The 23,941-nt window shown below is 40.2% G+C and overlaps 1 protein-coding gene across 1 annotated transcript in view; it reads right to left on the minus strand.

Moving 5' to 3' along the window:
* Wnt2 (Wnt family member 2) overlaps positions 1–23,941 on the minus strand; it is a 43,038-nt gene that overhangs the window by 4,621 nt on the left and 14,476 nt on the right. The window contains exon 4 of the mRNA XM_015488274.2: positions 12,422–12,686. Within this exon, the coding sequence (XP_015343760.1) occupies positions 12,422–12,686 (265 nt within the window). The remainder of the gene's footprint in view (positions 1–12,421; positions 12,687–23,941) is intronic.

Genomic DNA, 23,941 nt, shown 5'->3' on the forward strand with positions numbered 1-23,941 from the left:
GAGAGTAACTAAGATCAGAGTAGGGACGAAGAGCAGGAGAAGAAGATTAACATTTAACAGGGATGAGAGGTGGGAGGGAAAGGGAGAGAGAAGGGAAATTGCATGGTAATGGAAGGAGACCCTCAGGGTTATACAGTGGAGGGGGTAGAGAGAGAGGAGGAGAGGGGAGGGGAGAGGTGGGGAGGGGGGAGGGTGGAGGATGGGAAAGGCAGCGGAGCACAACAGACACTAGTATGGTAATATGTAAATCAATGGATGTGTAACTGATGTGATTCTGCAATCTGTGTATGGGGTGAAGGTGGGAGTTCATAACCCACTTGAATCAAAGTGTGGAATATGATATGTCAAGAAATTTGTAATGTTTTGAACAACCCACAATAAAAAATTTAAAAAAAAAAAAAAAAGAGTTGAGGTTGGAGAGGTGAGAAGAGGCTTACCGTGAATGGCTTTGAGTAATGTCAGAAAGGGTTTAAACTTCAACCTGAGGGCAAAGGAATTCTTTTTTTGGGGGGTGGGAGGCAGTGGTTACTGGGAATTGAACTCAGGGCACTCAACCACTGAGTCACATCCCCAGCCCTATTTTGTATTTTATTTAAAGACAGGGTCTCACTGAGTTGCTTAGCACCTTGCTTTTGCTGAGGCTGACTTTGAACTCATGATCCTCCTGCCTCAGCCTCCCCAGCCTCTGGGATTACAGGCATGTAGCACTGTGCCTGGCTAGGGCAAAGGAATTCTATTGAGGGTTTCAACACTATATGATTATAGTGTTGAAAAAAAGGGCAACACTATATGATTCATGTTTCAGAAGGATCATCAATGTTCTGGAGTTGAGTGACATGAAACAGGTCAGACTCAGGGCAGGGACCCACCAAGTGCTCTGGGGGGACTCGAGGCAGGCTGGCTTGAGAGGGTGGTGGTGCAATGGGAGAGGTTAGTGAACAACAGAAGTTGAGGAGGCAGGACCAACAAGACATGGTGACTAACAGATGGATGGGGGGATAGAGGCATCAGGAGTGACTTTAAGGTTCTTTCTTGGGTGACTATATTGATGCTGGGGATTCCCAAAGGTGAGAAATGCCTGGAAGGGACAAACTTTGAGCAAAGATAAGGAGCTTAAATTTTCAGCATGTTGAGATTGCCGTGGCTGTGGGTTATCAGGTAGAAATGACTGAAAACCCTGTCTGGGACTCAAGAGGGAGGTTGGGATAGAGATGTGGATTTGGAAACTTTTATCTAGAAGTGGTAATTGAAATCATAGGTTTGAGGGAGCCCCAACAGGTGAGAAAGGACTTTTGCTTGGCGTAACAGAGGTGATTCTAAATTTCTAACTTTTTGTGTTTTGTTCATAAACCTTGCCCACCAGTAAACATTCTTCACTTCCACTGATCTACAATATCAAAGCATGAATATATTACTATATGTTAGAATATTTATCCCCTTTGGGGCTGTGAGGCTTAGGGGGATAAGAGATTCCAGGGTCTTGTTCCTGAGTCCACAGTGGCTCAAAGGCTAACAAGGTCTGAGTGGTGTGCTCACTCAGTCTTGTGTAATGCTCATGGGTTCCCCAAATGCACGAAATTGGCCTGGACTCTAAACAGAGAGATTGCTCAGTGAAGTGACCTCAACACCATCAGAACTCAGAGAGGAGCAGACACAGCAATAACCACTGGCATGGTTGAAGTTAAAAGTGGTTTCAGTAAAGGAAACAAAGGCTGGCAATGAAATGTCTCAGTAGTTCAGTGCTCGGCTAGAAAATGCAGAGAATCACAGGGAATCTGGACATGCCACTCTCTGCTGGCTGCCCACACAGGGTGTAATGAGGGCCCAGGAGAAGCAAGATGAGAGAGGATTTTTGAGGAGTGAGAGCCCCTGATGTGGGAAAAAGGGTGAAGTCGCAGCCTGGAGTCTTAATGGGCCCCCCTGAGGTATCAGGATACCAGGGAATGGGCTGAGGCGGAGGGGGAGGGTGTCTATGAAGTAGGAGAGGATGCCTGGCTATAGACTGCAAATTGGCCCTGCTTTGGGATATGGATCTCATTAGATCTAATGACAAACTATAGGGCAGAAGGGCAGTTCGGATGCTTGCTGCCATTTTAGCAGAACATAGATCCATTTCATCAAAACTCTGAAAAGAGCATTTTTAGAGTGCAGAATCTATATAAAATTTGCTTGTACTGGTTTCCTTTAATGGAATCATAACAAAGACTCATTATTATTGAGAGCAGCAGGTCTACACTGTCTTACCAACCTCCTGTCAGACAGCTTCACCATTATGCTTAAAATAAAAGATCAGAATCAAAATTGTGTGTGTGTGTGTGTGTATGTGTGTGTGTATGTGTGTTTGGTGAAAGAGAGCCACTGAGTTTTATGATGTGCCTACTTGTTTGGGACATATAAAATTTTAGATATTCCCCCCCCCTAATAATATATGAACATATATTTAATGAGTCACTCACTCCCCTATTTGGGCCATGATGGGAATCACAGAGGATAGAAACCCAGCTATACCTAACTGCCTTAAACCTATAAGGGCAAGTTTTCATATTTTCAAAAATGAGTAGGATAGAAGTTCACCCTTTCCTTTCTGCCCTCTTATCTTCCTTCATTCTCCTTCTTTCAAATTCTCTGCCCTCTATTTCCCTTTGTCCACCAGTTTTTCCCTCTTTGTTTACAAGTAGAGGTCCAAAGTGTCTGGAGCATTTGCATGTGTGAGGTGCATCGTACCATGCTATCCCATTGCTTTGGCTATGAAGTATGCCCCCATTGGAGACTGGCCCAGGACAGAGCCCAACCCCCAGACACAAAGACTGCCCTCTTGTCATCTTTACCCCAAACAATTACTGAGATCTTCTACCTAAACTCAGTGTGCAGGTCCAGGCGGACTCTGGAAGGTCTGCCAGTGCCTCAGCTGGGGGAAGGAGCTGCTTCTGGCCAAATATATGTTTCTCCTCCCCATCTATACTGTCCCCATCCCAACTCACTCAAGAGCTCACATAGGCACCAGGGGAAAGAGAAGAGTCTGAGTTTCTAAATCACATGTGTTAGGGACCACATAACATACTTTGGTGAGGCAGTGCCGAGGGAGCTTTACAGAATCGAGCATATAGTCCCCAGAGCTATAAAATTAATAATGGAGTCAGGGTTCCCAGTGTAAAAACATTTCTGTCTCCACCAACATGCATCTTCCTGACAGCAGAGGAGGAACAGAGGGCTTTGGCTAATAGTTCCCAGACCCATACCTCTGGGACCTGGAGGAAGGGCGCTCTAGTGTGTGTTCTCTCTCTCTGGATAGGCCCATGTCTTTGGAAATTCCTGCCACTCAGGCTGACAGAGGCCCATATGTTGACCATTAGGGCATAAAGCAAGATTCACTTAAGCCTGTCATCCAATAGGCTGTTTCTCCTCTGGTTGACTTACACATTGTCAGTAATGACACAGATTTATTGAGGGAACAAAGGAATGTTACTGAGCAAATGTTAGAGACCGCACATTCATCTACTTGCAAGGTTTGCCCTTCCTCACGTTAAGGATTGCACAGCTAATGCTACTTAGGCAAGACGATATCTGCACTTATCTCAGATTATTTTATTCAAGATTTTCATGATGTGAAAAAGTTTGGCACAGGAAAACCTTGTCCCATTAAATTAGCACATCTTTTAATGGAATTAATGCTATGGCAGGACTTTGTGAGGCTTTCCATATCTGCCATTCCCACCCTACCCACAGTTATTTTCTATCCTACCTGTACCCTCTAAGCAGGCCATCTCCTCACTGTCCCACTGAAGGAACCATGAAGACTTTCTCCTTAAGAGTTACTCTCATTTCCTATGTTGGCTTTCCTCACCCTCCTTTCCACGGAAAGTCTTCCTATGCTTCAAGATTCGGGCTTACTGGAGTGTCTTCCATAGGGCACCTCCGTCTGCTTCAAGCCTGTGTCCTGCAACTGGGCTCAAGTATTGGCTGGAAATGTTTGGTTATTTCTCATGCATCTTGTTTGCCCAAGAACAAGGGCTGGATCTTATCCTTTCTTCTATATCCTGCATAATGCTCAGGTTATCAACAAATATTTGCTGATTTATTAAACTAAAAACAATTCCTTAAGAACTCTAGAACAGGCTTCCCTTTGGCCCAGGGAGGGGAGGGTACCCTTCTCCAGAGAGTGATCGCCCAGTCCTCAGGCACCTGGTGGAAGCAGAACAGTTAAACCTTGTCTCTTCAAATGACTGCTCTGAGTAGATAGAGAACACATAAAAGAAATGTGGCACATGTTTTTAAATGATAGAAATTCAGAATGATAACTTAAGGGAGTTTGTGGCATCAAGTTAAGGTTCTATTATTGTAAGCAGAGTATAATGAATTAAAATTCATTTAGTTATTGAATCATAAGAACCTTAAAAACCACTAGATAAAGTACTTTATCTTAAGAGACACAGAGAAGTTAATTTGTCCATGGCTACCCTATTACTAATCAGTAGAAACAGCAATAGTTAGCAATTTGTAGCAACACAGTCTCCTTATCCATAATGCTGGACTCTATCCCTAATATAGTAAAATTTACCTAAGTTTAAAGAAGAGATTTACAAGTGAAAAATTAATTTTGTGGGGAAACTTTAAATGAAGTAATCAAATTAATTATTTAATATACTTTAATATCATCCATTTGTTTGTAACACATTAATATGGTAATTAGAAATTGGTTTTTTCCTAACCCTTCCATCCCCAAACCACATCTATTTGGTAAATTCTTGATTGTTAGTAGTAAAATTAGGTCAAAGGGTTAGAAATAAGAAAATGAACTCTTCATTTTTTTAAAAGTTACTTTTTTTTCAGTTTTCCCAAATTTAATCTGATTGCTACTGTCAATTCAAATTAAGATATGTTTTAGCATATACTTAGAATAATTCTTCTAAGTATTTATATTTTGAAAAAGAACACAATTCTATAGATCCTCCTCATAACATAAAATGGCATGGACATAAAAACTCTTTTTGCTTATGTTAACAATAAAATCAGATGAACTACCCAGCAATCCCAATGATAGTAGTAAATGAAGGGTAAATTAACTGAGTATCTGATGGCCACTAAAAGCAGTAGACACAGTTTGCTACTGTGTTTACTTGGGACCTTTTTTCTCAACCAGGGAAATGGCTAGCAAGCAATATCTGAAGCTCTATCAATGCCATACTAATGCACTTCAATATGAGGGAAATTTTTCATTTAACACTTTCACGTAAATGAGAAGTTTTATAAATTTGTGTGTGAAAAGGTAATCAGGTGATGAGAAGACATGCTTTGTAATTCCCTATAAAGAAACCAAGCCATCTTTAGGCTATGAAGCTGCACCAATATACCTAAGAATCCGGGTAATCTAGTTGAAATATTCTATGTTGTTTATAACTTCCATTCCTTCAATTCAATGCTAGGTAATGGAGATTCAGTGAATAAGACAGAGTTCCTGTCATCGTGGAATCCCCACTGGAGTCCAGTGGAACAGAGAGGTAACTAATTAACTAAACACTGTGGCACATGCTGTGAATGAAAGAACAGAGCTTGAGCTCTGTTTTGGCCAAGGGGATGGCAGTGAAGATGGAGAAGAGGATGGAATCTGCATTCATTTTAAGAGGTCCTCATGATAGATTTGGTGATGGAGGAAAGAGAGAAGGGGCTTTAACTAATAACCTGCAGGTTTGTGACTTGACCACCAGAGTAGATGGTATTGCCATTTCCTGAGAAGGGAAAGACTAGGGGAAAATAAGTTTCAAAAATTGGGCAAATCAGGAGTTCAGTTTTGAACAGAAGCCAATTGATGTAAGTGTGAGAAATTTAAGCTGCAGATGAGAGAACGGATACAGGGTGAGGCTACCGGACACAGATGAGGACAGGGATAGCAACAGGAATAGAGAAGGCCACATGAAAGAGTAGGTCCCAAACTCCATCATGTTGGTTTAGGCCCCGACTTCCTTAATAAGACTCCTAAAGTGCAAGAATTAAAATCAATAATCAATAAATGAGCATATTATAGTGATGCAGCCACATCACTGTTTATAGCAGCACAATTCACAATAGCTAAACTGTGGAACCAAACTAGATGTCCTTCAGTAGATGAATGGATAAAGAAAATGTGGTATACATACACAATGGAATATTACTCAGCAATAAAAGAGAATAAAATCATGGCATTTGCAGGTAAATGGATGGAGTTGGAGAATATATGATAAGTGAAGTTACTAATCCTCAAAAAACAAATGCTGAATGTTTTCTCTGATATAAAGAGGCTGATTCATAGTGGGGTTGGGAGAGGAAGCATGGGAGTATTAGATGAACTCTAGATAGGGCAAAGGGGTGGGAAGGGAAAGAGGGGGTTGGAGGTAGAAAAGATGTTGGAATGAGACAGATATCATTACCCTAAGTATGTGTATAAAGACATGAATGGTGTGAATAAACTTTGTATAGAACCAGAGATATAAAAAATGTATTCTATATGTTTAATATGAATTGTAATACATTCTGCTGTCATATATAATAAATTAGAATAAAAATAAATTAAGAAAAGAAGGTACACACAAAGAAAGAGTGTTTAGACTGAGCTTTGTAAAATTTGCCAACTGTAGATGTATAAAAGAAGAAATTAGACACTGAGATTGAGGAAGGCTAGTTATTGGGGATGGAGGAAAATCAGAAGAGTGTGGTGTTATTAAAGTCAAGAAAATAGCGTTTTAAGGAGGGAAAGAATAATTATATTGTAGGCACTTAGGAGTTTGAAAAGAGGATGTACAGTGTTTAGTATTAACTAAATAACAATCAAAAATTACCTATGAAAATAATGACTTATGAGCTTCGTCAAAATATTTTTCATCAAGTTCTCTTTGGATCTGTCTTGGTGCCTTTCAGATATTAACTCAATGATTTCTGTAAGTTTTAAATCAGAAAGAGATGAATAACTTAATTTCTATGTTGCCAAATGGCAACTCCAAGGTGAGACCTTGTGCAGAGTAACGAATCGAGGACTGAAGCCTAAGAAACAACCCTTTCTATCCAAGCTTGAGGATTCCTTACCATCCAGAATGTGTCCCCTTGCCTGGTTGCTGCCTGGCTTGTCTATAAGAACCATGAGAGCAATGAAGCCATGAGGGTAAGGATCAATCCTGCCTTCCCCCTCTTTGCATTTCTGGGGCTTCTGTGTCTGGCACATAGAAGAATCTCAATAAATATGTATTCAGTGAAGAGGGATCCACGATGGAGTGGTGCAAATTGAAAATATTACTATGTAAGTAGGGTCTACCCATGGACTAACACGTTGTTCTCTTGCTTTTAAATCAGCTCATGGGCCACAATCTGCATTGACAAGTTTTTTTGCAAACCAGGCTGCACCACAAGGCATGTGAAGAACACCAATCTCTGAACACCATGATTGGGACTGGGTTCTCATGGGTTTTGAGTTCTGTTTGCCAAATATAATTTATGTAGGAAAAACATTGATACTTGAGAGCTTACACCATCCGCAGCCTGCAGCTGTCAGCCAGGTATCAGGTTTTCAGCAGGCAACAAGTTGCACACCTGCTGAGTTCCATGTGTTTTTGAACTTGACTGGAGAAGAAGTGGAGGACTGCTTGTTTCCTATAGTTGGAGAGGAGACCTCAGGGTGACCTCTGACCCAGGTCAGGGTTTTACATCATAAACAGTGAAAGTGGCCTGTGATTAGGTACAGATGCTTTCTGTGAGAGGATAGCAGCATTCCTTACTTAGAGATGCACCTATCTCTAACTGAAGGGTTTCTTTGATTTACAGATGCCTGGGGCAATAACCAGAGTAGATAACTACACTCCTCCCAGAAAGCCCTGCTTCCCAGACCTGGCCTCCAGTTTGGCCTGCAAAATGTCACATGCACGACACTTGGTGTTTCCCACTCTTCAAATCTGGGCTACATGAAGGAATATTTATAGTTGACCATCAGAACCTTCACTTTTTTCAATTGAAGACTAGGGGGAAATGGCTTATTATTATTGCCACAATAATATGTTCTTTGGTATTTATTTATTTGTTTATTTTGGCTTACTCTTATTTAGGAACAGTTAAAGACACTAATGATGTTAAAAACTTAAAGGGTTTCTAATTGAAAAAAATTTCAAGGCAACCTGGGTACTTAATTCTGGTCCCTGTTGACCTCACCACTTTATGGGCACCTCTCCTCATTAAATTCCTATGTCCTCAAGATGCTTCTTTATTAAAGAGGACCCCTGCTCCCACCTACCACCACCCACATTTCTGAAGGTACATGGTATAACAAGAAAGGTATGGATTTTTGTTTTGATTTTTATGTATTTTGTTTGTTCATCACTTACAGGCCACATGATCTTGGGCAAGTGAAATAACTTCTTGGAGACTCATTTTCCTTCTCTGGAAATGGAGGAGAGTGCTGTGAGGAGTCAGGGAGATGCATGTAAGGTGTGTCATGCAGGCCTGCCTCTGAGTGGGAATTAACCCATGCTCCCAGCATGGATCCCAGTGAAGTCTGGGCATACCACAAACACCCCAGGGTCTCCACTCTGTGATGCTTCTCTGTAGTCTTGGTATCATCATTTCAGGATGTCAAGCTAATTCCAGTGAATGCTTCGATAGCCAAAATCATTTTAATGAATTACTTGCAGTGTAAGAGGTTTTCTGAACATGGAGGGCACAAATGCAAAAGAATGACCCTCTTATGCTGGGTGAGCCAAGGCAGGGGTATTTGGGGGCTGATGTTTATTTAGAGCTCTTCAAATAAAGAAAAAAAATCCCCCCTTTTAAGAGATGGGTACTCCAAGAAAATAGAATGTTTTACTGGACTTCTCCCCTAATACTTACAGGCAAACCAGGATCATGCACTGTCTAAATCATTGATTTTTCAAACTCAGATGTGCTTAAATATGAAAAGCATGGAGAATCTCAGGAACAGACCCTGATTCATGAGTCTTTCAAGAGACCCTAATTATGAAAAATAGTAGACTAAATCTGAAGACTTTATCCACTTTAGCCACAGCACAGATCTAATTGACAAAGCAAGCTGACTCATGTCTGCCCATGAGTGACTTGAGCAGGAAGCAAGGAGTAAGACCAATCAGTTCCAAATACAGATGACTTGATGATATTCAACCTGCTCACCACCACTATGCTTCTAGTGCGGGCAAGTGGAAGGAGCTCAAGAAGTTGGATATTAAATGTGAATGATTTAAAAAGAAACAAAACAAAACAACAAAGTAGAATGGATAGTATGAGATAAAATGTAGGGAAGGGAAAATAAATGATAGTTAAAAAATAAAATTTAAAAAAGAAATTGGATATTACTTGAGGTTAAATTTTACTGCAAATATTTGACCTGTTTTTGAGCCTGACAACTCATAATGTAACCCATTTTGAACATGGGAAAGTTCCATTTACTAGAAAACAGATCCTTCCTAATGTGATTCTAGTGCAGGCAGAGGGGCCCCCAGTGTGTGCTTCTCAACATGCTCACATAAGCTGGGTGGTTCCTTAATGTAGATTGACCAGTCGTCAGCACTGACCCAACACCTTCATTTCACAGAAAGAAAAGGCTCCCACAGCCACTGTGAGTTAGAACCAGGTCTTACAATTCTCTGTCACATCTCTATGCCCTAACAAACAGAGGTTAGAAGGTACTTCAGGATGATTCCATACCAAAAACTTCTAGAACTGTGTTGACCAGCTGTGTTGACCACAGAAGTTTGTCCTAGCCAGAGTGAAGCCTCATCTTTAGAAGGCCATCAGTCACACAACCAAACACCATCCCCTGAGCAGACAAATGAGTTGAGGCTTTCTCAGAGAACATCAGCATCTCTTACCTGTGGCTACGTGTATAGGACTCCAAATGTGAATGATAGAAAAAATATTATTTTAACAAACTGGACTCTTGCCTACATGATATGAAACATTCTGAATCATCTTTTTACTAGAACTATCATCTGTAGTCAACAGAATGAAAAAGAAACATCGCAAGGTTTACATGGATAACTTTTTCTTGCCCTCTGCTGAAGAAGGTATTAATTGATTTTAGTTCAGATAATTTACAAATAATCTAGGAATCTTCCTGGAGATCTGATCTCCAGTATATTGGAGCTGGTTAATTAAGGATACGAAGAAAATGAGGAAAAGAAGGAGGCGGGAGAAGAGGAGGAAAACAGGGTGGCTCCTAGTTATAACGCCAACCAAAAACTAAAAAAATTCACTTCTTTTCAAGTCAAAGAAGCTAAAAATGTGTCTAAGATAGAATAAAAATAAAAGAGTTAATAAATTACGTAGCTTTCCTCGGAAAGCCCCTGCAACTATGTATTCTGTGCCTGATGTGGCTGAAGGCAGAGTAAAATGGTAGAAAGGACAGACTGACAGTCCCTGTTCAGCCTTTTACTAACTACAAGTCATTAGGCAAAATTCTTAGTCTCTTGGAGCTTCAGTTTCCTCTCCCATAAAATGGGATAATAACAGAACATTACAGACACCCTGTGAGAGCGGCATGTGGTGGGTATTACAGACATGTCTGCTGTTTTAAGACCAAGAAACAGAATTTATTTTAATGCAGGGAATAGAAAGAGCAAAGTATGCAAGAATAATTTAGTAATTTGAAAAGGTAGTAAGGATTAGATGCAGAATCACCTCTGTGGGACAAAGAAAAGTCTGGCCCTTATTTCACTGAATATCCAGTAAACAAATATTCATCAAGTACAACTTCAATCCAAAAAACCAGAAAAGATATGTTGGAAGCAGGCATGTCCTCTGTTATTCAACATGAGATTTTTTTGCTTTGCAAAGTCTTTCTGCATGGAAGATAGGTGAGGCACATATGTGGTTTCAGGGTCAAAGCACAGCCTGGGGCCAGACATCTGTCCTCTCCTATCCATGAGATTGTGAGCATGTCATTCACTTTTCTTATGGGTACAATGGGCTCGATGATATCTAGGACTGCTTATCTGACTTAAAAAATTAAGTTGTGAATTTCTTGGTTGGTGTTGACTATCTAGGAGTGTCCCTCTTTTTATCCATTTTTTTTTCCAGTAACAAGTTCCAATGTGCTGATGTCACAGGGCTGCTCCACAGATTCAATAGGACCATGCATACATTGATCTTAACCCAGTAATCAGCACACAGTATTCAAGTCATAGGAACTAAAATTATCAAGATACTGTCATTCCCATGTCCTGTTCAAGGAAGCAGAGGTTAAACACCTAGTTATAGGCAGACCCTGAGGACAATTCTGATTAAAAGCATAGGTTTCATAGTGATTTGGCTGAAAGTTTGGCCTGACAGGTAGGATGACTTGTTATAGGTCTGGAATGCGGTGGGGCGTAGCATCTGGTCCCTGTGTTCAACAGTCATTAATCCATAGGCTGCATGTACAAACCTGCTCCCATGCTATAGAGAAGTAGCTCACAATCTGAAAAAAATTCAATCACTCTAGGGCAAGAAAGAGGCGAAAGCTTTTTTATGTATTCCCAGGTAATCTTGCCTCTTGGCCAATCTAACTTTAGGAGCCAGTTGCCACCTGTGCTTTCTTATTGCTTCTGTTGCAATTATTTTGGAATGAAAAGCAATCTAAGAATTCAGAGGATTTTTTTTCCTGATATTGAAATACCTTGTTTTCTACCAAGAAATTAACTAAGCCAAAGTGGGCTGTGGACTCCCATCACCTCCTTCTTTGACTCAATCTTATTTTGCTCTGAACTCTTTGCAAAGAAGGTGCTAAGCCTGGAGTTCAGTGTTGACCAGGGAGTGAGACGTGGAGAATGCACATGTATATAACCAGACAGGTGGGGACAGCTGTGATGTTGAAGCTAACAGAGCCCACTCTGAGTGAGTTCAAGATGGAGAAGGTGCCATCCTTTAGAAAGGGTGTGGCTTTAATAAATGAGGTGACTCTTACACAGCCCTTACATACTGACCAATTATGGCCAAGAGATGTGAATAAATTCTTACTAGCAACTTCTAAGTATATTGAAAAGAGCAAGGGAATGTGAAATAGGCCAAACTTCAAAAGAGGCTAAATTTAAAGCCCTTTTCCATAGTGATAGAGGTGGGAGTGGTAAGCAGGGAGGAGAGATTCTTTGCAAAACTTTCCTCCTTGAAGCTTGAGGATCACATGAAAGATGCTGGGTACTACACACAGGGTGTCTTAGTCTACTAACTAGAATTTTGCCCAGGCTGGAAAATTTTGCTAATCTGCATATTTTGACTTTTTGCCATGTACATTCTTGTTGGGTTCTCATTTCTCCAGAATCTGCACATTATTGACATGTTTCTCGAGTCGCCTGGGAAAGCTTTCTGTGCATTTTCAATAGGAATTATAAAGAATATGAACTTAGAACCTAAAGGCAGCAGGCTGAAATGTCAAGACTAAAAATATAGATGGTTGAAAAAGTTCTTTTGAACTTACCTGCCTCTCGGTCCCTGATACAGTAGTCCGGAGAATTCTCAAAATACACGAGGTCATTTTTCGTCGGTTTCTTGAACCTTTTGTTAGCCACAGTGAAACCAGTGCCATCTTGGTTCATGACGACCTGGATGGCTCCATTGTACTTCCTCCAGAGATAATCGCCTGTCTTCCTGAAGTCGGCCATGGCCAGCCAGCATGTCCTCAGGGTGCATGAGCCACTCACACCATGACATTTGCACTCCTGTTTCAGGAACCGCTTCACAGCCTGCCAGAGAGACAGGGGCAGGTTCAAGGAGGAGGCCTCAAGGGAGCCACAGCTTTCCTATCTCCAAGCAACCAGGAAGCAACTGAGCTGGATCCTGGGGCTCATGACTGGGAGATGTTGGAGTATCACTTGTCACTGTGCTGACTGCAGCAGGCAGGGGTGGTGGGTAAGGAGGGGAAGGGAAGATTCAGATGTTAATCGTACTGGCTATCAGTGTAACAAAAAAGTTTACTATTTAATAGAGTATGTGACCAGTTTAAAGAGTGCAGGAATGAATTAGAATATTTTCTAAATAAATGTAGCTTTATTATTTTAAAATGTATACCTTTACCATTAAGTAAATATCCCTTATCCAAAATGCTTGGGATCAGAAAAATTCTGAATTTTGGATTCATTTTTTTTCAGATTTTGAAATATCTGCAGATAGATAATGAGATATTTGGGGATAGACCCAAGTCTAAACATGAAATTCATTTATGTTCATATACACCTTATACACATAGCTTAAGGGGGCTTTATATAATATTTTAGTGTACCTGTGGTTTGACTGTGTCCTATTTGGTCAGGTGTAGACTTTGCCATTCCTGGTGTCACATCAGTGCTCAAAATGTTTCAGATTTTGGTGTATTTCAAGTTTCAGATTTTCAAATGAGGGATGCTCAAGCTGTACTCCAATTAGTCAAGAAATTGTAAGTCTGCATCTTTCAAGAACCCAATAATAATAATAACCATTACTACTTATGGAGTGCTTTGTGTTCCAGGCACCGTGACAATGCAGAACACACTCTATCTCAATGACCTTGGGTGTCAGGACAGTCCCATATTAACATTTTCATTTTGCAGAGGAGGAACAAGAAAGAAGGGAGAAAGCTCTTGTCTGAAGGCAAATAGTTAATAAAGGGCAGAGCCAGGCTGCACTGGGGCTGACATTAAGTGAAGAAGATTATCCCTCAACTCTCGCCAAGTGATTCAGCTCAGACCATGGGATGAGGTTGCTCTATTTTTTCCTAACGAGGAAGCAATGAAAATTGGGACAAGTCCATCTTGGCTGGCTCCTAAAATGAAGGCCCCTTTTCTGTGGGTGTGAGGTATGAGGGGAGGGGTGAGTGGGCCCCAGCATTATCCAGGAAAGTTTCTGCTTTGGTCTCAGGATGAGTTGGCAGCACTGCACCATCCCCAGAGCCATTTGGTCAGAGTTGTCCTGCCCTGTCCTTGGCTCACCTAAATGAAGAGAGTATCAGCACCCATGATCAAAAGAGCCCTGAGACTGCTCTTCCCATTTTACAGATGAGAAAACCAGGGATCAGGGAGGGAATATGATTGCCCAAGCTCTAGTGCTGGGATGTGGAATGGCTGGATGCAAATCCTGATTCCGAAGTCTCCCAAATTCATAGTACATGCAAATATGAATTTCTTCAAAATGTTTTTGAAGAACATGCTTTCTGATTAAAAACTCCTCTTGTTCTCTTTTTCATAGAACTTACTACCTTGAAATTGATATTCTTTTCCTCCCCCATTAGTTACCACTGATCTCTTGTCCAATTTATGTTTCCCAAGTTATTATAATACTAACCATTCAAACAGCTATTAATATTAAACTGCTGATTAGGAATTGTGACCAAAGACAGAGGATGCAAAGAAGGGCTGTGGGGGAGACCCCTGGTCCTGGAGATTTCTCCAGACTGTGGCTTTGGTCTTTGTTTAGTAACAGAACAAAGGAGAAGCCTGCCCACTGAGCAATTTGCATCCCTGAGCCAGGGATATGGGGGATGAGGGCATAGGCAAGTGAAGCAGAAATTTCTCTGAAGGCATTCTCCAAAATGCTAGTCTGAACAAACTCTTAAGGTAAATATTCCTAAACTCAAGCAGAAGATTCAACCATTCTTTGTCCTCTCCCTAAGATTTTAATATAATTGGCCAGGTATGGGGTATGAGAGGGGTGGCTCTAGCATATAGCCCATGTGAAAGTCCCTGCAGCTCACATGCTCACTTATGCCCCACTGCCCACCACCCCCCTCAATATTCCAGGCTGCCATTCACTGATAGCCTTGCTCCAGGTAATTTGGCCTAATGCATGACTTCATTTTGCTCTTCTGCAAACTCAGCTTCTGACAAGGCTACAGTACAACCACCAGGTGTGCATGGATGCTATTCATTCCAGGAAGTTAGTTCCAGTTTGTTCATGTGCCTGGAGATGTGTCTGAAACACTCAAGAGCTGGTGGAGTAATTACAGGCCAGACACCTCAATGGACCCAGGCTGTTCATCTGTGAATGATGTGATCACTCTTCCCAGGTGGGCCTTGGCATTCACACGGTGTTTCCAGCTTTGCCTCTTACTATAGACTGTGGTACTCTTACACCTGAGAGCTGAGATATAAGCAGGAAGAACTCCACCAGCTTGGCTTTCCATGTTACAAAGATGTAGTGTCTTTAAAGGGTATCTCAGAAGGAAATTCCTCTGGAATTACACTCCCCCACATGTCCTTCTCCTCATATCTTTATATTCCAGGCATTTGGCATGAGGCTCACCAGATGACCTGGACAGCATACTTCAGGCACACACACACCCTGGGAATGCCCTCCTGGCTCCTCATTCTGCCCCACGTGGGCCCCCTCTTCCCAGGAGCTTCCCTCCTAAGACCTGGGATAGCACCACCCAAAACCCACTCCATGCCAAGTGCTTTGGAGTTGACTCCATCTATGCTTATTCTAAGTGCATTCCTAGAAAATGAGGTTCTTGACTCCTAAGTCATACTCCTGCTTTTAAGAATGACAGGAAATATGACTGCCCTCCCCTTGTAACACTAAATTTCTAGATGGCAAACTTCAAAGCTGATTTTTATATGATTAATTGAAGGATTTGCATATTAACTCAAAATACTCAAAGTCCACCTTATAAAGCCTTAGGAACCCACATGGCAGTGCCAGGCTCTGTTGGTCATCTGTGCAACCATCATCTCCTCCCTTCTTACTAACAGTTTTGTTCAGGTATCAGGCAGCCATGTATTCCAGAGATGGTCTCTTTCTGTTCAGGGTGGCCTAAATCATTTCACTGTCGTGCCACTGATTTTTCTCAGCATGGGAAATTCAATGATTCAATTTGGGCCAATATGATATCATAAGAAATCTTAAGGGAATTTGTAAGAAAGAAAGGGGAAAAAGCATTTTTTCTGTCTCTTAATGTGGTTCTTTGAGGTAGCCTCCTTGGGACATGAAGACAGTCAATGCAAGATGAGGCCATAAGCTGCAGATGCTGTCTTGAAAGATGTCAGGAACTGGGTTCTGGAGGATGTTTTCAAGGAGCAGTTTCCAGCTGGGAACTGCCCTACCTCCAAACTTCTTATAACAGGATAATCAGTTTTCCTTGTTACTGAAGTGTGAAACTTTGCACTGAATGTATTCCACCTGGTATCAAGATCAGTTCTTGATTGTGGATTAGTGATGGGCTTTATCTGATAATTAACCCTGTGGGAGAGTCATGACTTCTCTAAATAGGTTTGTCACATCTCCAGCCCACACTGTTAACATAGCCAGTTCAGTGCTCAGTCACATCAGAGGCTACCCCCATCTCTTCTATTTACTGATTTGCAGACTTGAAATGAAAACCCTTAGCCTTGAAGAGAACAAAACTCTGCTCAATCAGAGAAGCAGAGAGAAAGGGATCTAAATCTAGGTGTCCTGCTTCAGAGTAGTTGAGATAAGGGTAAGATATGGGACCAAGAACCTCACAATGAGGATTCCTAATTAATGAATATTGAATTCCAATATTCCAACATTATAACAATATTACAATAGCAACCATTTATCAACTACCTGTGTGCCAGTGTCCACACCTGAAGGGCATACACACATTATAACAATTAGGCAAAGTAAGTTATTATTCCCGTTCTACAGTTAGGAAAATCATGGCTTAGGGAGGAAGGTAAAATCCCTAGAGTCAGCTAGAAAGAAGCAAGACTAGGATGTGAATCAGATATGCTTCACTCCCAGATCTGTATTTCTAAAAACACATTTAAAATCCTAATATAAATCACATTGGGATTTTCTGTAATTTTGAATTATATGTAATATGCTTTCCTCTATTCTTGAAATAAGAATTGACTGGATTATATGATAGGCCTGTTATAATGGTGGTAGGAGGAGAAATAGGAAAGTAGGAGTACATTACATTGTATTTTCCAAGTTAATAGTCATCAAAAATTCATTGGACAGGTAATTCACAATACAAAGTACTAACAAAAATATGTTCAATTCACTGGTAATCACAGAAATGAAAACTGTTATACAACATTGTTATTTTAATTTTGCCTACCAAATTAGCAAATAGTAAAACATGATTAATAATATTTGATGGGGTAAGAGTCTGGGGAAAGATATACTTTAACAAACTGTTGGTGGGATAATACATTGATACATCATCTAAATAAGAGCAGTTTTGCAATATGTCCATCTGTTTTTCTTCTTTTTCTTTTTTTTTTTTTTTTAATTTTTGGGATTAAACCTAGAATCTTATACATGCTATGCAAGTGCTCTACCACTGAGCTACCAGGCCCACCTGTCCAAATTTTAAATGTACACAACTTTGATCCAGTAATTATACTCTGAAAATACATGCACAGATATCAAAGGATACACATCAATATGGATGTTCACTGCAGCATAATTAGCAATAGCAAAATATGAGATAATTTGACATATGAGATAGATAGGAAATATGAGATATGAGATATGAGATAGGATACATCAATAGGAAAATGGCTAAGTAAATTATGGTATATGCTTCATAATAATGGAGTATTACATGGTCTTTGTATAATGAGATAGATCAGTCTTCTAGGTATGAAGGAACTCAAGTTATAAAACCTAAATGTAGAATATATGTGGTATTATCTACTTTTTAAAGATCTGCATTTGTGTGTGACTACACAGAGGAAGGGGAAAAGTTCTTTGACAATCTGGCTGCTGTAGGAGAGACTGCATGATTTGGAAAGAGAGGGAACTCCACATAATAAAGTTACATGAATTTGAGGACAGTTCCCTGGTAACTGGAGAGAGCAGAGCAGTGGTTTGCATTCCTGGCTACACATAAAAATCACCTGGGGATCATTTCCAGCCCCTCTACAGATTGAGTAAATCAGAACCTTGGGTAGCGTGGGGCCCAGGTCTGGAGAGTACCTGCAGATACTCTGGTGATTCTAATCTGCAGCCCTGACTGTGTCACAACCCAGGACGCTGGGAGAGAAGGTAAGAAACCCTGAACCATGGCAGGACTCTGAGGGCCTGGGGAAGGCTAGAGCAATGAGAAAGGCCTGTGACAGGGGCTGGCACTATGTATCCAGGAGCAGGGAAAACTGGATACTGAATTAGAAGTTGTTTCCTAACCTAAGCTTCAAATATGTCTGAACCTCCAAGAAAGATGTGCCACAATGCAGAGATTGTAGGGAGAATGAAAGATGGGTGGTGGTCAGGGAGGGTACAAAGTAAGTACTGATGGATGGATGGATGGGTTGGTGAGCCACAGCAAAGAAGCAGGCTGCAGTGTGGGGGATACCATGAAGTCTCTGGAGGCAATAGGTAAGGGTTTGTGGGAGCTTCCCACTCACAGCCACCAATGGAGGGGCTGGTGACATTTTATTAGGCAATAAAAGAATGAGTGCGAGAAGCAGGGAACCTCTGTTCTGTAACTATACTTAAGTCTCCTATAATATCTCTAGATGTTGATTATAAAACTGGAAAACAGTAACATCTATATGATTCAGCAGACCCTCCATATTTATGGATTAACTAACTGCAGGTTGAAAATATTTGGGAAAAAATACCAGAAAGTTTCAAAAAGCAAAATTTGAATTTGCATATTCAGAGCATTATGCTGAACCCAGGGGAATGAAGAAATGTGTAGACACATCCCACAGTGGTCTCACACATCTTCAGTCTCTCTCCAGCACTCACTGTGGGAACATTGTTTGAGCACTTCTTGTTTGTGTACTATGTAGTTAGGCCGATGATGTTTGTGTCTATACTGAACATGTCCAGAATTTTTCTTGTCATTATTCACTAATATAACAACTATTTGCATATAATTGACATTTTATTAGGTATTGGAAGTAATCTAGCAATGATTTAAAGTATGTGGGAAGATATGTATAGGATATGCAAATACTGTACCATTTTATATAAGGAATTTAAGCATGCTTGGATTGAGCATCCACAGGGGATCCAGAAATCCATCTCCCATAGTTATTGAGGGATGACTATATTGTTAACTGCTCTGCCAAGTATAGTATTGTGTCAGGACTGCATTTTATTATCTCTAATCCAATATCACAACCTGTCAATGAAAGATGTTCTTGGAGTGGAATTTGGAGTTTTCTAGTCTTACTTGCTACCAGTTGTATTGACTATAGACTCATGTTTTCCATCCCACAATCATTCCACGTACTCCATCTCTTCTCCTTATTTACCAGGGTACTCCGCAATCCTTCATTCTCTTGTTTCAACCTACACAGTCTCCGAGGCTGAGACCCCAAATCACTGGACACCCTCTGTCCTGGATGTCATGTTTTCTGCATTTTGGTTGATTATTTCCATTTGCTCCAGCACATTCTTGAGTAACTCCTTCAAGTTACGTGGTGGACACATTTTCTGGAATCTTTCATGTCTAAGATCTCTTCATTCAGCCTTCACACTTGATTAACTAGCTTAGCTGGACATCGAATTCTGAATTAAAAATAATTTTCCCTCAAGACTTGGAAGGCTTTGGCTTCTGTGTTGCAGGTGGGAAATGTGACGTCTGGTTGATTCTTTAAAAATAGATTTGTTTTTGTTTTCATTTCACTTTGCATCTGCCTACCCTCCAACCCCATGAAAGTTTCTGGAGTCTTTCCTTTATTCTTCATGTTCTGAAATATCACACCTCAGGAATTTTTTATTTTCCCATTAATCCTGCCTAACACTCAGCAGGGCTATTCATTCTGGACTATCGGGTCCATTAACATGGAGTCATTCTCTTTAGTATTTTCCTCACCTTCACTTTTTAAAAGTCTTTCTTTATGACCTTCTAATTAGTTACTTGTCAAGCCTTCTGAATTGATCCTCTATTTCTCTTTTAATTTTTCTCATATTTTTTCCAGTACTTTCTTTCTGGCCTCTTGAGGAAGTAATTCCACCAGAGCAACATTTCCAGCTCTCTCCACCCCCTTACTCACTTCTCCCCAGAGGAGAAGTGACTTGTCCAGCTAGTGAGTTTAGAGGAAGGAGTAAGGCATGTGAATCCAGGTTCCTGCTTTTTGGGGACCTGCCAGCCTATAGAGAAGATGAGTTGGGATCAGCTCCCACCATCATGCCCCCTGCAGGGATTCCAGTGCCCAGCCTATGACAGGGATGTGAGTCAGCCTTGCTCTGGTGGGAGCCAGGAAGCATTGTAAGCTGAAGCCACATCTTCTGGTGCAATTTTTTAATGAGTAGGGAAACTCATGTTCATGCCATCTATCTGTCCACTTTCTTGTACTTGGTTTCAAACTCAGGTGAGAAATGGGGGGAGTTGTTTATGGAGCTCCTTAAACTCTTTTAAATATTTGTTTTACTTTTGAGAGATTTATTTGGTTTTCTCTGGAGCTATTTTGTTGTATTGTGGTTTGCCCCCCCCCCCTTTTTTTTTTGATACCAGGGATTGAACCCAAGGGCACTTAACCACTGAGCTACATCTCTTTTTGATTTTTTATTTTATGACAGGAGATGAATTGCTAATGCCAGCCTCAAACTTGTGATCCTCTTCCTTCAGCCTCCCTAGTTGCTGGGAATTACAGTATGCACCACTCTACATGGCCCTACATTGAGGTATTTTAAAGACAGCATGCCTGGGAGATAAAATGCCAGATTTGCTAGGCCAGATGTAGTCCACTTCTGTAATCCCAACAACTCAGGAGGCTGAGACAGGAGGATCACAAGTTCAAAATCAGCCTCAGCAACTTAGGTCCTGTCTTAAAAATAAAAAGGGTTAGAGATGTACCTCAGTGGTTGTACCCCTGTGTTTATTACCCAGTAATACAGACACACACACACACACACACACACACACACACACACACACACGAGCCAGATTTCTAGGAGTTCTGTTCACGGGCAGAAGGGAGGAGATGGGGCACCTGATTTCATCTATGAATTTTTCATTTAATCTCAATTTTCAGGTCTGTGCTTCTCTCTGGTACTTAGGCATATCTGAATTTTTCTCGGGGCCTCTTGGCTCCCACCGTGACTACTACCCCATCTGATTTTCCCCATCTGCTTTTATTCTTCTAGACTGTGACTTCTCCATCCTTCTTTATCATTTACAATTTCATTTGCTTTCCATGTATTAGAAATTTGTTGAGCTCTTTCATTTTTTGGACCATTCTCTCCATTGTTGATCTAAACCATTTTTATCCCATTTCTATCATTTTAATGAGGTTTGAGAGATGGAACTGTGTATATGTCTAGCCCACAGCCTCAGTCAGTTTGCACTTTGAGACGTTCTGGAAGGAGATGATTATGAGGGGAGAAAATGTTCCCATTTCATGATATACCTGTCTGCACTGCTCAATTTGTTACTCTGGTTGCTATGTGCAACTACCTGCTTTTACAATAGAAAGAGAAAGAACACCAAAAGAATCAATTACAATGCTTTCTCTCTCCAGTATGTGCAAGGCTGAAAGCTTCATTCAGAATCTTAGGGCAGAGCCCGCTGCACAGTTATGTCCTGATTTCTATGTTGCTTCCTGAAATCTTTTCTAAAAAGTCTCTTGTTCTGCATCCTTCTGTAACTCTTTTTTTTTTTTTTTTTTTTAGGGGACGGGGAACCGGGGATTGAACTCAGGGGCCCTCAACCACTGAGCCACACCCCATATTTTGTATTTTATTTAGAGACAGGGTCTTACTGAGTTGCTTAGTGCCTCACTTTTGCTGAGGCTGGCTTTGAACTCATGATCCTCCTGCCTCAGCCTCCCGAGCCACTGAGATTACAGGTGTGCACCACCATGCCTGGCTCTTCTTCAACTATTAATGCAGGTTGCATTAAGATTCCATTCAGACTTTTCTTATACTTCTCTCTTTAACCCTCAAAGTCCTCATTGGCTCTTCATATCACCAAACTGGCTAGCATAATTCTTTTATTTATTTATTAATGCATATTATTTGTACAAATTAATGGGCTTCAGTGTGTCATTTCTATACACACATATATGGAAGCACAATTTTTAATCAACCCATCCCTTCATTATATGCCTGAATCCCATCTAATTTCTACATTGTGACATCCTGTCAACACATACATGCTCATTTGATATGACCACTTTAAAAAAAATTAATTTAATGACTTCTAAGGACAGTGGTTTCATTTTGTGGCTAGCATCATAGTAACCATTTTAATTTTATGTATAACCTTTCTCAATAAAAACTCTTCCATAGGCTCATAATTCTATTGATGTTAAAATCCTAGCAGATTGTTTAAGTTTTTGATTTTGAGAATTTTAATCTTTTGATCTGCAGAGCTTATTTTCTACAGTTAGAATTTAAAAAACTTAAAAAATAAACTTTTTAAAGTCCTTAAAAAAAACTTCTAGATATTACTATCCCATACCACAGAGACAGAAGTCTGGAAGTTATTGTTGTTTTAAATCTATGGAAGAAGGAAATGCATTTATTGTGTGGAATAATTCTATTTTCTATTTCTCTGCCCCAGATTACTATCAAAGTATAATAATGAGGCATGACATTCATTAGGTTGTTACCATATGTCAAACCATGCTAAGAACTTTATATTCACTATTTTATTTAATCCACACAAGCACATAAAATATATATTCTTACTATCCCCATTTTACAGATAAGGATACTGAAACACCTAGAAGTAGAAGCCTTCAGGCAGAGAGAAAAGTCAAACAGACTGTCCAACACCAAAATCTGTGCTAATTCACTCTCTAGTGTTTCTCATACAGGGGTTCTCAAACCCCCAATGTTCATGTTCCCAGAATTCAGTGAGTCCTATAATTTTGTATATATGTTTGCCTATTTAAATGTTGTTGAATAGAATTACTTTGCCAGTTAAAAAGACAAACTTCTCCCAAGAAGAATGAAATTATGGTTTCCGAAGTCAACTTTTCTGAATACTGAGTCCAAACAGCTTCTGGGGTGTTTCTTCAACTTATTTGCAGAGCATAAGAAGTTTTTTTCTAGTAGGTACCTGCATTTGGCTGAGTTTATGGATGCCGTACTGTGACATACTAATTCTTTTCTAAGAGCAACAGGCCACCCACTTTATATTGTGTGAAATATTTGCCAATGTAACAACTGACCTTGCCTTAGAACTCCTATTTAGAATTCATTTTAGATCTTTTCTTAAAAAAAGTATTTATTTTTATTTTAGATATTTACATGGTGTGTTTAAATTACACTATTTAGTTGAACTTCAGTGTTTGAAAAGGTGTTAGTACTTCACTTTTCAGTTGGGTGTATTCCACAAAGCAGCTAACATGTTTCTGGTCTCATATCAGATTTCCTGAGGGAAATACACATTAAAAATATATTATTTAATTTTCAGATGCTGGCTCAAAGCCAGCTACATTTATTAACAATTAAATCCTTTTGACAGGTCCACATCTCTAAGATAGGTGTTATTGAAAATTGGACCAATTTATACCCTTCAACTATTCGTGCTCTGGAACTGGAAAAACAAGGAGTATTTATTAGCAAACTGTGCAGTTGATTTGCTTATGCAAACATTTATTAACTTCAATAAAGTATTGTGCTTTCTTGAGCACTGTCATCCTTTAAAAACAGTGACTGTGGGTGGGCTTAGCTAGAAAATATAAGGTGTGGAATTTATATTTGTGAAACTCAAGAACATTACCATCGACTAACCACGTATATAATAATTCTAATTGACTAATGAGGCAGGTCTAAGAAACATTTTCCATTAATTTGGAACTTTACATGAAACTGTAACAATTTTGTTAAGAGTTATTCCCTGTTTGGGGACTTTACTTCTGGTTAGTTTTTGTTCACATGATATATGAAGATCTACAGTACCAAGTATATACTCTTTTGGGGTCCAACAGGACAGGAATGAGGCTGGCAGAACAGATTGTTTTTCATAATGGAGATTTAACCCAGGGGCACTTTTACAACTGAGCCACATCCCCAGCCCTTTATTTTATTTTATTTATTTATTTTTTATTTTGAGTCAGGATCTCCCTAAGTTGCTTAGGGTCTTGCTAACCTG

The sequence above is a fragment of the Marmota marmota genome, unplaced genomic scaffold (assembly GCF_001458135.2).
Source record: "Marmota marmota marmota unplaced genomic scaffold, marMar, whole genome shotgun sequence".
NCBI classification, from domain to species: domain Eukaryota; kingdom Metazoa; phylum Chordata; class Mammalia; order Rodentia; family Sciuridae; genus Marmota; species Marmota marmota.